Here is a 12,455-nt window from a genome sequence, read left to right as displayed (position 1 = left end):
AAGTTAATATCGTTAACTCGCATCAAACGTTACAACAATATACCGGTCGATTATTCAACGTCTAAAAAGTTTTATTTTTTTGTTTATTGCTCGACCAAACGCCAATGCGTTTTGGAAGTTTCTAGAGTTTATTTTGTAATGTTTATCTACTGGAAAAATTGTATATATTTTTGTAGGTAATTGAAATCTTTAAACATAGTAACTCGTGTGTGCATTGGGATCGTTTAAATCGGTGCGATCGGTACACTGTATACAGGTACCGCGAACGTGGTTCAACTTTTATAGTGACATCGTGAAATTGGAAAAGTTTACAAAATGTAATTTTAATGCGTATGAATACAAATATACACTTGATAAAACTCTCATGACGAAGTTTTACAGTTGTCATTTTCAACTCATCCGCCACACTTACCAATATTCCCCCCAACAGTATTTAAAAAGGTTTTCTTTTATCTTTCTAAATATTAAAAACAAACAAATCTGCAAAGTGGCTGTCTGAAAACATTAAAAATTAAGTATTGTGTTAGACGTTAGTATATCATATTATAGTAATATAGTAGTGTATTTGGTCTAATTTTCAGACCTAATCCTTAAGACTTTGCTTGAAAAAGTGAAAGAAAAAAAAATTCTATTATAAAAAATGTATTACATTATCCCCCCGTGTAAGTCTCTTAACGTGTGTTTGATATATGAACCAACGCGATTTCGGTTGGTACCTATTACTTTCAGCCAATCCCCGGCTGGCGTATCAGAGGATGGTTCGTCAATTGTATAGTTGCGAGAACACGATTGTGTTGCCAATGATGCCTTCAATAGATTCTTATCGAGAATAAAGTTCCAAAATTCCGAGTAGTATAACATAGTTGACAACATGTCTAAGAACAAAGGCTGATACGTATTTAGATATGTTTTCACTTTCTTTGAGACACAAAACGGCTGATTTCATAGACAGAGCTTGAAGGCCGTCTAAACATTGACCGACTATAAACTCGCTCGTTTGAATGAGCATTGAAAGTGTAAAAGAAAAATCACAACCAAGTGCTGTAAACAGTATTCTATCCACTAGTCTAGCATTTGTTTCGGGTCTTATGTAAGACACATCAAATCCTTTATTATCTAGCCATACGTTACCAGACAGTTTCTTTAGACTTGGCCATCGTTCTAATATTATACTTTTTTCATGATTAATTTCTGTTCCCTTTATAAGCGATAACAAACAAATTAATAATATTGGTACCTTATAGATACTAGAAATCATTATTAAACCTGTTTTTGACTGTTGGCAAGTTTACGTAGGTATTGTGTAGCAGATCCAAATGAGGTTTCTTCACAACGCTTACTGAACAATATTATGTTGTTCTGGAAATCGAATTTTGTTTTTTTGTTCTCGTATTTGAACAGATGCGAGAAACTACATAACACGAAGGTACTAAATAATAGTATGACCCGACCGCTTTCTCTTAAGATGTTATTTTGTTATTATTATTATTATTTTATCAGTATATATTTTAAGTGACTTTTTATCTGTATACTAAGCACCTTTTATTGATCGATTTAATGTCATGGGTACTAGTTTTATTTACATGAAAATATGGCCACATTTTTAGGCAAATTTGGGAATTTTGTAGGGTTTTTGTAAGGTTTTTGTTTGAGGGTTGGAAGAACCCGAAAATACGATACCATAAGACCACAATAGCTATAAAGTAATGCTTTATAGTATATTAATTTATGTGGGTTTTATTTAAGATCGCAAGTATAGGCGTAAGTACATGCAGCCTTGAGTTGAATGTTAGGCGTTTGTTTTTTAAGCGTGGGGCCCACGACAGGTGACGGTATACAAATAAACACAGATTTTTTTACTTCGGCTGACTGAACAGTCGTTGAGTTGAATAGGTGCACGATCGCGAAAGCGGAGTGGAGAACGTACAGACTTTTTGTTTTTGTTTGTCCCATTTGTAGGCCACTGGAAGACGATATTTAAATGAATTTGCAGGTTTTTCTCTCGAATATATTAGTATTCTGATAGCGTTGAAATTTATATTAGGTTTGCTGGTCACACTGATCGATGAATGCGGATACAAAATATATGTAAGTACATATCATAAGACTCAACGTCACGAGTTTGTGTATACCGCAGTCGATAATAGTATAAAGCACATCGTATGTTATACAATTGAATAAATTAATTGTAGTTGTACGCCTGATAAATTTAATATATTTAATATATTATTTCAACTATCAGCTGTTATGAGTTAATTTAAATTATAGGTTAGGTTAGTTATGTATCACTTAATGCCGGTTAATGTTTAAAATAAATAATGTTAATTCAACTACAGCTACGTTAGTGAATAGGTACCATATTTTGACATGTCCGATGAAACTATGAATTTTAGTTTTACACCGAATGAGATTTACATTACAATATATGCACGTGTAATAGCTGTAGTCCACATCACGGCGTTTATAATATGTTAAACTAAAAAAAAAAAACTGCTGCGTTGTAATACTATGACGTGTGCTTTGCGCGGTGTTCGGGTAAACCAATCGAATAGTCGTGTTACTCTGCATGGGTTGTTTCCACGAGTCTATCTTTGAACGATTTCCATTTTAGTATCATCGCGCTAGTACGATACAGACCGTCGGTTGTCGGTTATATGCAATATGGTTTTAAAGAATTGCGCGCATTTTCTTATATGTATTTTCCACCGTTCGGTTACCCCGAACAAATATTGTTCTACCCGGCCATGCGCTAAAGCCGTACGTGGTGTGTACCGGTGCAAAATGAAGCAGACTCGAGCTAGTGTTAGCTAGAATTGCTGTTGTTGTATTGACGCTTACCGAACCGTGTTTGGATAACGGCGTTTTGTGTGCGCGAATAAGAACGCCGGAAGGCAATAGCAGCCGTAAGAAACGACACAACATCACATATAAATACACCTAAACGCGTGCATGTACCCATTTATTTATATTTTATTCCATGTCGGCGGTACAACGTGTGTGTGTGTGTGTGTGTGTAGACTGAAGTGGTGTTCATACAAAGCCTGGAAAAATGTTCCATTGTCGAGACAATGTTTGAGTACAAAAATGCCATTTCCAAACGTGTAGGTTTGAAATCCTCGAAATTCGGTTCTAATGGTATAAGCTGTTAAATTGTTATCCCGTGTCAATGAAAAATGAAAACCTCTTTAACGTTGTCCTAATTTTAATTAAGTTCGAAAACTCCTCGGTAGAATGCAATTTAAAGTAACCTAAAAATGCATAAATCGTGCAAATGCTGATCTTCAAACCGACCTCTCAGTCTGTCATCGCAGTGTTATTATCTGACGCGCGGTAGGTACCTTCTTTATGAGTAATATAATTTGCCTAACGAGCTGCATATTTGTGTTAAACATACATAATAATATATACAATTTGTTCTTGTAACCAACATTATTATCACAGCCGAGCGAACGTCTTCGCCTTACTGTGCAAGTGTAATTTATACGTGCAAAACGGTCGGGTCGGTATTATATATAAAAATATATATATATATATATAATAATAGACACCATAGAGCCTACGATTGAAGATTAAACTTAACGGAGATATATAGAAGTTTAATGAAAGACTCGAGGACCGCTAAAACTCTATAGACCACGTCTGGCGTCTTCGTTCGGAGATCAAAGGATATTCTTAACATTATTATTGTTATTGTTATTACATCGAAGCCCACACTCAAATATCTTCAGAGCGAATTTGTGCTACAAAAGGATTAAAAGCAAGTCGACATTTTGCATTATAACGTTATGGACCTCGTGTATTACGACAGATTATAAATTGTTGTTTGAAGAGTATTACAGAACAAAGTTTAAAGTAAAAATTGCTATTGTCTATATAGCTCAGCTCATTGGGCAGAACTGGTAGAATCTACAATTTTGTCCAGTGTCATCAAACATTATAGGTTAGACTAAGCATGTTAGTATAGTTTTTATTTTTTATAATTTACTTTTGGAATTTTATCATTATTTTTAGCTAATTATCATTCCAATCATACTTAATAATGAATATTTTAATATTTCAATTTTTTTAAAACCTATGAATATCTATTATATAATTGCCGTTTATAAAAAGTTTAATTTATTTTTAAAAAATGCCATACGCTTAATGAGGTTAATCGTTGATGAGGTTTAGTATTGGCCGATACTAAACTATTATTCTCAGTGAAATTTACATTATACTTTTATTGAAAAGGCATCCGTGCAGACAACAGAAGCAGAACGGCTTGGTTACCCCCCCCCCCCAAACCCCCGGCTCAAACGCGGCGCTAAGAGTATGCAATATAGGTACACCGATGCGTTGCCGCGAATCGTTGATGTACCAGGATAAGAAATAGAACGTCTTGTACTTGGGGTTTGCCGGTCGTCGTCCATGTTTCGGTGTGATACAGCAGAATGATGAACATTTTACGGTTTTCATTCATTGCGGAAATAATATATTAAGGCAATTTTTTACTGCCTCAAACGTCTCTTGCTCGTATAGTCAACACATATTCTCTCATTTTCCACCAGCTCCACACGTCTGCGAACACTAAAACGCTTTTATATCCCGTCGCAATGATATCGTTACACAAGTGGTGTTTATTTATTACAAATTGTGTGAAACCCACTGAGTGAGTATTGGTTTTAAACCTTGATCATTTAATTGTGATGGATATGGTTTTCATTTGCCAAGTATACAATACAATATCTGTTTAGTAAAAAAAAATTAATATAAAGATGAGAGTTCAAAAATCTTGGAAGTCGTCAGTTGGCTACAATACGCCTTGTGATGGTTCTGTGAGTTTTTTAGTCGACCGATATCGTCGTGATTGCATTTTTCACCATAACTGATTACACGGCTTTAGATTTTAATGATAACCATTACCGTTTTGGTCTCTACTTGCTATTATTTGTTTAATATCCCACGGCTTGTATTAGACTAATGTGTTTTCATCTGTCCGTTTAAATGTAAATCATTTTTCAGAATGCTAATTATGACTTCTTGAAATCATTTATAATTCAAAAGGGTCTGCAGCAATAAAAACGGCACAATCACTTTTATTGGTATGCTGATTTTCCTTGTAATTAGGCGGTTCGTATGAATTATAATAAAAATAATCTTATTTATATCTTATATAGTATGCTTTACATTTGTTTAAACAAACTTAATACAGACATATACAGAAATAAAATTAAAATTTTATCATTATTTGAAAACATGTGAATATCAACATAAAATAATTAAAGCCCTGATATTTAATTTTGTTGCTGTGACAAAATTAAATGAACCGTAATAACATCAAGTTATATTTTTTCATTGGTTTGTAATTGTGTTTAGTGTTGTTTGTCGATTTTGTTGGGCAACCGTATCTATCGCTATAAACCACTATTCACATATTCCCCATTGGTAGGACGATTAAATTATACCCACAACGGTTGAACGCCTATAAAATAATCTATTATTTATTGTAATATTTAATTTATTAGTTGTAAACAGAAAATAATTAGTGCTGCAGTAGGTGACGAAAAAATCAACAATAAATCAATTAATCATTTTGCATATTAAATTGGAATACCAAAACTGTTACAAACAGATTCAAAGACAGAATTATTATACAACCGTCACATAAAATCTACTCAACTGACAATTGACATGTAATTTAATAACTCATTTTTTTGTATGGCATGTTGTCAATTTTGACGTGCTCATCATTCCTTCTTCATATACATCTATATATTTGTATTTCGTTTAAGATTCACACCTGTAATTTCTCTTCCTTAAGATTTTAGTTTAAAGCATCTTGTTTTTTTTCTATACTCGTGTAATTAGATACTCTCAAATTGTTATACCTAATGTAAATCTAACTGTTGAGAGATGTATTTTTTTTAGAAATGAATTATAAGTAACATTTTGAAAAAAATTGTTTTTAAATTTCATGTCACGGTTCTTCTATTGTTGTGCCGATCGTACAGTGATTTTATGAATAGTTAATAGCTGTTATGCTTGTTGATTATTATTTTTCCTTTCTTTAAATAAAACCGAAAATATGTCGTTGATAATATTCATCAAATTACTTTGTCATCGTAATAGTGTTTGTATGTTTACAGTCAATGAACACAAAAACGTTCAGAGTTCCGACAAAATATATAATTATATTTTTCCAATATAAAAGTGGTTTTTTTTTCATGATGAGTTTTCGGTTGTTTTGTAAATTTATTTGATATTTGCACAAAAGATTTTAAATTGAATGGTTAGATAAAAAAATTCCAAATAAATAAAAAAGATGTTGTCGTTTTTTTAAGGTGTTTACAAAATACCAAAAAATTATAACGGTTATACAATGTTCGTTTCAAACATAAGTGTTGTAATTGCTGATGCCTTCAAATTATAAGTACATTAGATATTCCGTTACGACTGCAGTGGTCTGCTGTACTAACAAAGCTCTCCATTGCGCATTGCTCGTGATTCATTCAAACGACTTCTCTACTTAGATTAAATTGTTCTTGTCCGAGTAATGACCGTTATCACCAATTTGGCCTGATAATTCAGTTGTTTTTAGGTCTATAACTTTAATAGTGTTAAACTATACTCAGTGTGGTTAATAACGCTTAACCACTGAAAACGGCCATCGGTATAAGAATACAACTACCGAACGTGGAAAACGGACACGTCAAAAACTAGACCGGTCGTGCTTTTTTTGGGTTTATTGCTCGTTAAATTTTAGACTGTCGCTGACCTCACTCTGTATACATATTTATGTACATAGCATATATATATATATATATGCTATCACGGGACACCGAGGGTGTAGAAAAATAGGAGAAATAGTTTCCGCCGACGTCGCTGAGTTATTTTTATTTTTCTACGCGAGGCGCAGACATTTGTACCGTTCAGTTTTTAGACAGCCGATATAGATAGGGGCGATTTTTATACCAAATCATCGGCCCACGGGGGAAGAAGGGAGAGCGTTTATATAATATATATATATATATGTATATACACACACGTCCGTACATATATCACATTATCATCGTACATCCAGTGTGTATCGCAGGGTGTTGTTACACCGCCGAGCGAGTGTATTATATTTTCTACAAGGGATGCACATGATATAGCCCGTGTTGTTGTGCCTCACTCGTCGTCGGCGAACCTATATAATTCTCTCTCTTTAACACTGTACACCGCGGTACTATTATACACGTCCATTGGCACCGGTACCCGGTGGATAGGATATTATTATTATCGTAAAAGCGTTTTTGCTCTGCGGTTTAGCGGTTGCCGCCACCACCAGTATTGTTGTTGGGCCTTTTAACTAACCCCCCACCACCCCATTCCCGCATCCCTTCCATCGTTTTAGTATTTCCCTTTTTGGGCACGCCTTTCGCCCCTTTATTTATCGTTTGATCCTCTCCTCCTAGGCGGGCAGTGAGAGATTTGTTGATAATTATATGATACCGCACACGTCATCGTTATAGTGTGCGAGGAGATATCTTTAATTTTTTTTCTTCAATACCTCACCGCAAATTATTCGCAGTCTCCGCTTTCGCGTCGGTTAAAGAATTTCCACGACGACCTACGGGTGTCCGGTTTCCATTGTTCGATGAAAACAATACAATATAATATCATCGAATCGTTATATTCGGTTTAATGGCACGTGTCGCTCCGGTTTTCCTCGTCGACGCGGTGTCCAATTCCAAAAGAACCTTAAATGATTATAGCCCAAACGAACGATTACACGGGTTTTCCCTTACCCTTATCGGTCGCACCCTACGGTCAGGTTAGGCTGAGGACTGTGATGAGTCGTAAACTATTTTAACTGTTTTTCGCTTTAATGTGCAACTGCGAAAGTATTGGATTTTTTACAATAACACGGTACTTAAAATTGTACAGAGTGTTTTAACATGGTTATGTTTTACAGCTGAGGAGTTAGGGGTCGTTCCAAAATTTGCAGTAATTACCTAGGGATTTTTTTTTTTTACCAACGTTTACTTTTCAACCGATGTACCATGGTACCAAATTACCAATGCAGCATAATATATTATCTATGGATCAGAAATCGTACACAAAAATGTTTTAGCTTCGATACGGAGCTGAGGTGTTTTTATTTTATTTCTCTTTGTATTTAACTAAATATTCTTGCGCAATTTTAAAAATGTACTCCATTTGAATTGCCGAAATAAATTACTATGCAAATTAAAAAAAAAAAGTTTTTGCTCCTTATCAAATTGTGTAACCAATGTAAAGCCCAAGTATTATATTTAAACCGTTTGTCATTGATACATTTTTTAGTACGAACAACAGCACATTCGGTACGGTTAACGTTTTTGGAAGAATAGACACTATGTTTTATTGTTTTGTCTGTAGATGTTATTATTGTTGAAGGTACGGCCACTTTAACACCGCTTGCAGTTGATTTATATGGGTCGATCACCACCTGGTGTGATTATATAGACGGTGTAACGACATTTATATCTGTACCAAAAGCGTAAATATCAACGAAATCGGTTTTCTATAAACCCTACAAGACACACGTTGAATTCTAGTAGAGTCTGTGCTTTTTAAATGCAATAAGAAGACTGCCATAATAGTCTTCAATTCGACAAACCACGATGCGAGTAATAACGCACGAGTATAATTTGATTTAAGCAGGTACAGTACAAATTTATTCAAGAACCCGTTGAAATTGTTTGAGTCTGACAATAATGTGTTCGAAGCCATAGGGATACAGCCTCGGCAATAACCGTTTTTATTTCCATTGCGTTTAACGATCAAACGTGTTAACCGAGAAAAACGTAAATAAGATGCAAATTGTAATCGGCCGGTGATAAAGTTGTATGTGATTTCTGGGAAGAAAATATGCTTAAAGGTTCGCATTGTATCATATGTTATTTAATATATGTAAAATACGTACCTACTACAACGTTCGCTTTTAGACTTACAGTAATGTAAAACAAAAATGGCTTGCGTAAGTCTAACTATTTGATTGGAAGAATTTTTTTTTATATACGAGCGACTCGCTCAACGAGCAAAATAGTAAAATATAAAAATGATTTTTATTTTATTTTATTAAAATCATAATTTATATTATTTGACTATGAAACTATTGTCTAGGAAACATTCACAGCAACATGTACACAACATTTTTATAAAGCTGTTGGAGATAAATTTGAATTACAGTGACAAGTCTTTAAGAGATGTTTTAGATTTTAAACGATGGTTGATAAGAAAATGACAAATTACGTTTCACAAAATTGACTGACAGTATTGTTTTTTTTATTGATAAATTACACTTTTTATAAAAAAAGTCTTGTGTACTTTTTATTGTATAAAGGTGACTGTTATGAGCAGCTTCTATAGGCTATAATATAATTAAGTTGACCTACATGATATCGTTTGGGTTTCTTTTTAAAAATACATCTTATGTTTAGCGCGATGAGTTTTGTAGATAATTTCCTTTGAAAGTAAAAGAAGTAACGTTTCTCAAACGTTTTGGTTTGATGACTGTCCATTAGACTGAGTAGTTCTGCTTTTCTTTTTGACTCTCTATTTCAACTCACATACTATATTATGATAACCAACCGCAAACTCGATAAGCCATTAACAATGTTACCAGATTTTTTCAGGATTTAAAAATCCAACTCTTTGAAAATTGTATACTGATAACCTAAACTTATTTTTGTCCTAAAGGCTAAAAATTTCACTTGGCTTATAATTTTCAAAATTATTTAAACCCGGGGTCTGCCTTCTTTGAGTTTTAGATAACTTATCGTTAAATTAAATAATATTCAAGTTCATTAATTAAGATGGTACATCACTTTAATATTGTTCATTAATTAATCTAATCAAATCAATTATAAATATTAATACGATTTGTGCAATATTCTGCCGATTCAAAAATATAATATTTATAATATAATATTACATTAGTACCTCGCACTAATGGAAATGTAACATAATATTTCAGTAAAAAAACGTAATGTACGTATTATCTGACAACGTTAAAACTGAAAACAAGGCCATATCATTATAGTAAACTATAAAATATAAATACTTATATTTTAGGGTTTACAAAAAAAACTTATTTCAATAATGACATTGTTAGAATTTACTAATGTAGTTCATCATTACGTAGATGGACTACATTCACCGTATATTTAACTATTTGCAGACTTTTAGTATCATTATCGGTAATGTTATAGTTAATCGCCGTAAATAGAACTGAAGTGTTAAAAATCCAGTGTATTTCACATCAATCAAAATAAACGTTTATCTAAGAAAAAAAGGCCTCTTTAAACACTTTAGGTTGTACAGTCTACTGGGTGGTCATTTGGACGGCTATTTCCGTTTTTTCGGCTAAACTGTTCTGACCTATCGCTATCGTATCGTCATCATTTTGCTTATGATAGCTATTTTTAACGAGCACACCGACATTTTTTCCACGAACCTTTGCAACACGCAATAAGTTCATCCACTATAATAGTTTCGAGTATACTACTCATTTCACCCTGCTGACGTCAGTGTACAATTTCCCCGGAAGTCAATAGTCAAACCCGTTTTATGATATTGCATGTTGGTAACAATGGCAAAGAATTATCAGGAAACATAGCAGTCGATCCTCATGAGTATACAATTAAATGATTTGTACACGTTATATGAGTTTCCCGATCGCTCAGTCTAAACGTTCAGTAGGTTATACAAGATACCACAATTTAAATAAGAAAATCAAATATCCGAGTTTATGTTTTTTATCGAGGCCCCCCCCCCCCACCAAAAAAAAAGGAGAAAGATTGATTTCGGTTTTTTATCAATATACCGTGTACCATATTATTATATTTTACACATAATAGTATATACCATTTACACGTGGGGTGGGTTTTTCTATGTTTTCGCAGGAACCGCGGGCGCAGGCTGTTCTGCGTTTACACTGTCCGACCAGCTACAGGCCCGGTCGGCGGCCGTCGGTGGTAGTGTCCTAGCGGACCGTAGCAGTCGCGGTGAGGGCAAGGCTTCTGATCGCGCACTGCTTCGGGTCGCGCCGGTCGTTTTCGGCGGCCAAGGGCAAGTGGCACTGGCGAGTCGGTGCGCGGCCACGGTTCATCGGGCAAAGCGAAAAAACGATCGGATTCGAGGACTTGGAGTGGCCGGACGGGTTCGAGCACTACTACAATGACGTGGAAATACGTACGCCGCCGCTACAAGCGTCTATGGTGAATAGTGGCCACGGCGCTGGCCTCTATCATCACCACCATCACCACCACCACTATCACCACTGCCACAGCGACCGCGGCGTGAAGCACCGCCGCAGTCATCACACGGACAACACGTCCTACTACCACCAGCCGCAGCCGTCGTCCCGATCGCTGTACAGGCGCGTGTTCAACTTCATCAGACAAGCGTGGACCGGCGTCAAGTTCGCCTTAGGTTATATGATACGCTACAAACTTACCGATACAATATTTAAATACCTATATTTTTGGCCGGCTGTTTAAGCAATGTAACTAGTGTTGTAATATATGTTGCTATAATATACCACAAATGTTATAATGGCCAATACAAAAGTATTCTAGCCTCAAGCAAGGGTTCTTCATTTTACCTGAATTCTATTTGGGAGCTTAAAGAATTGAGCATCTGAATTTGCTAAGTCACTTCTCTAGTTACGTCTATGACGTTATAGTAATATAATACAGGATTTAACTTCTCTAAGAGTATATTATACTACGATTTCTCCTTAGTTGGGTATGGTGATTAGTGGGTGTTCGTTACGTCGACATTAAACCCAATGTACTGCATGATATTATAGTTTACTATTGTACATCCTATTGCGCTGTGATACTGTACTTTTATAATCATGTAATAATCACAACAATAAACACACGAGAATGTGCACAATAAAAATAAAGCATGTATTATAAATATTAGATTAAGTTTTAATCGCACTATATTTGTTACGTTAAAGTAAACCAACAATTATTGAAACCTTATTGTGTTTAATATCAATAGTATATATCTTAATAAAACATAATGACACATTTATTAATATTATACAATTTTAAAATTCGATTTACACAATAAGTATCGTCATCGATTGTGTTTAACTGTAACGTTTTCATTTTGATTGTGAACACAATTCATTGGCTGTATATAATATTAGTAATTACTGCTTTTGAATGCTTGTTATTAGCCGCTGTTGGGATTATTACAATAATTATTATTATGATTTTGAATAACCAGCCCGAAACTATTGCTTCGTTCATGGACTTGTTAGTGTCCTACCCTAACTTAACCGGTGTATTACAGGATTGGCGATGGCTTTGCCACAACGTCGGCACGGTTAATTTACAAGGAACGCGCTCTTATGCAAATCAGTTCTAATCAATTCTAATGAATAAATAACGAGACCCTGTCGGTCTACTTAGGCGGTTATATAATTTTACATA

General features: G+C 34.5%; 1 protein-coding gene across 3 annotated transcripts in view; it reads left to right on the top strand.

Moving 5' to 3' along the window:
• Positions 1-12,455, top strand: part of LOC126833316 (Kv channel-interacting protein 4) — a 62,347-nt gene that overhangs the window by 21,724 nt on the left and 28,168 nt on the right. For 2 of the 3 annotated variants that reach the window (XM_050564575.1, XM_050564576.1), the window contains one exon: positions 10,911-11,439. The exons of the other annotated variant lie outside the window; for it this stretch is intronic. In XM_050564575.1, the coding sequence (XP_050420532.1) occupies positions 11,223-11,439 (217 nt within the window). In that variant the 5' untranslated portion in view covers positions 10,911-11,222. The remainder of the gene's footprint in view (positions 1-10,910; positions 11,440-12,455) is intronic. 3 annotated transcript variants of the gene reach the window in all.

Source organism: Adelges cooleyi, unplaced genomic scaffold (assembly GCF_023614345.1).
Source record: "Adelges cooleyi isolate 19-005CV unplaced genomic scaffold, UGA_ACOO_1.1 ACOO_flye_CR_arks_rails_tigmint_CR_PRNA_2, whole genome shotgun sequence".
Lineage (NCBI taxonomy): Eukaryota > Metazoa > Arthropoda > Insecta > Hemiptera > Adelgidae > Adelges > Adelges cooleyi.
Note: the sequence above shows the minus strand (reverse complement) of the source record. Positions and strands in the feature narration are given on the sequence as shown.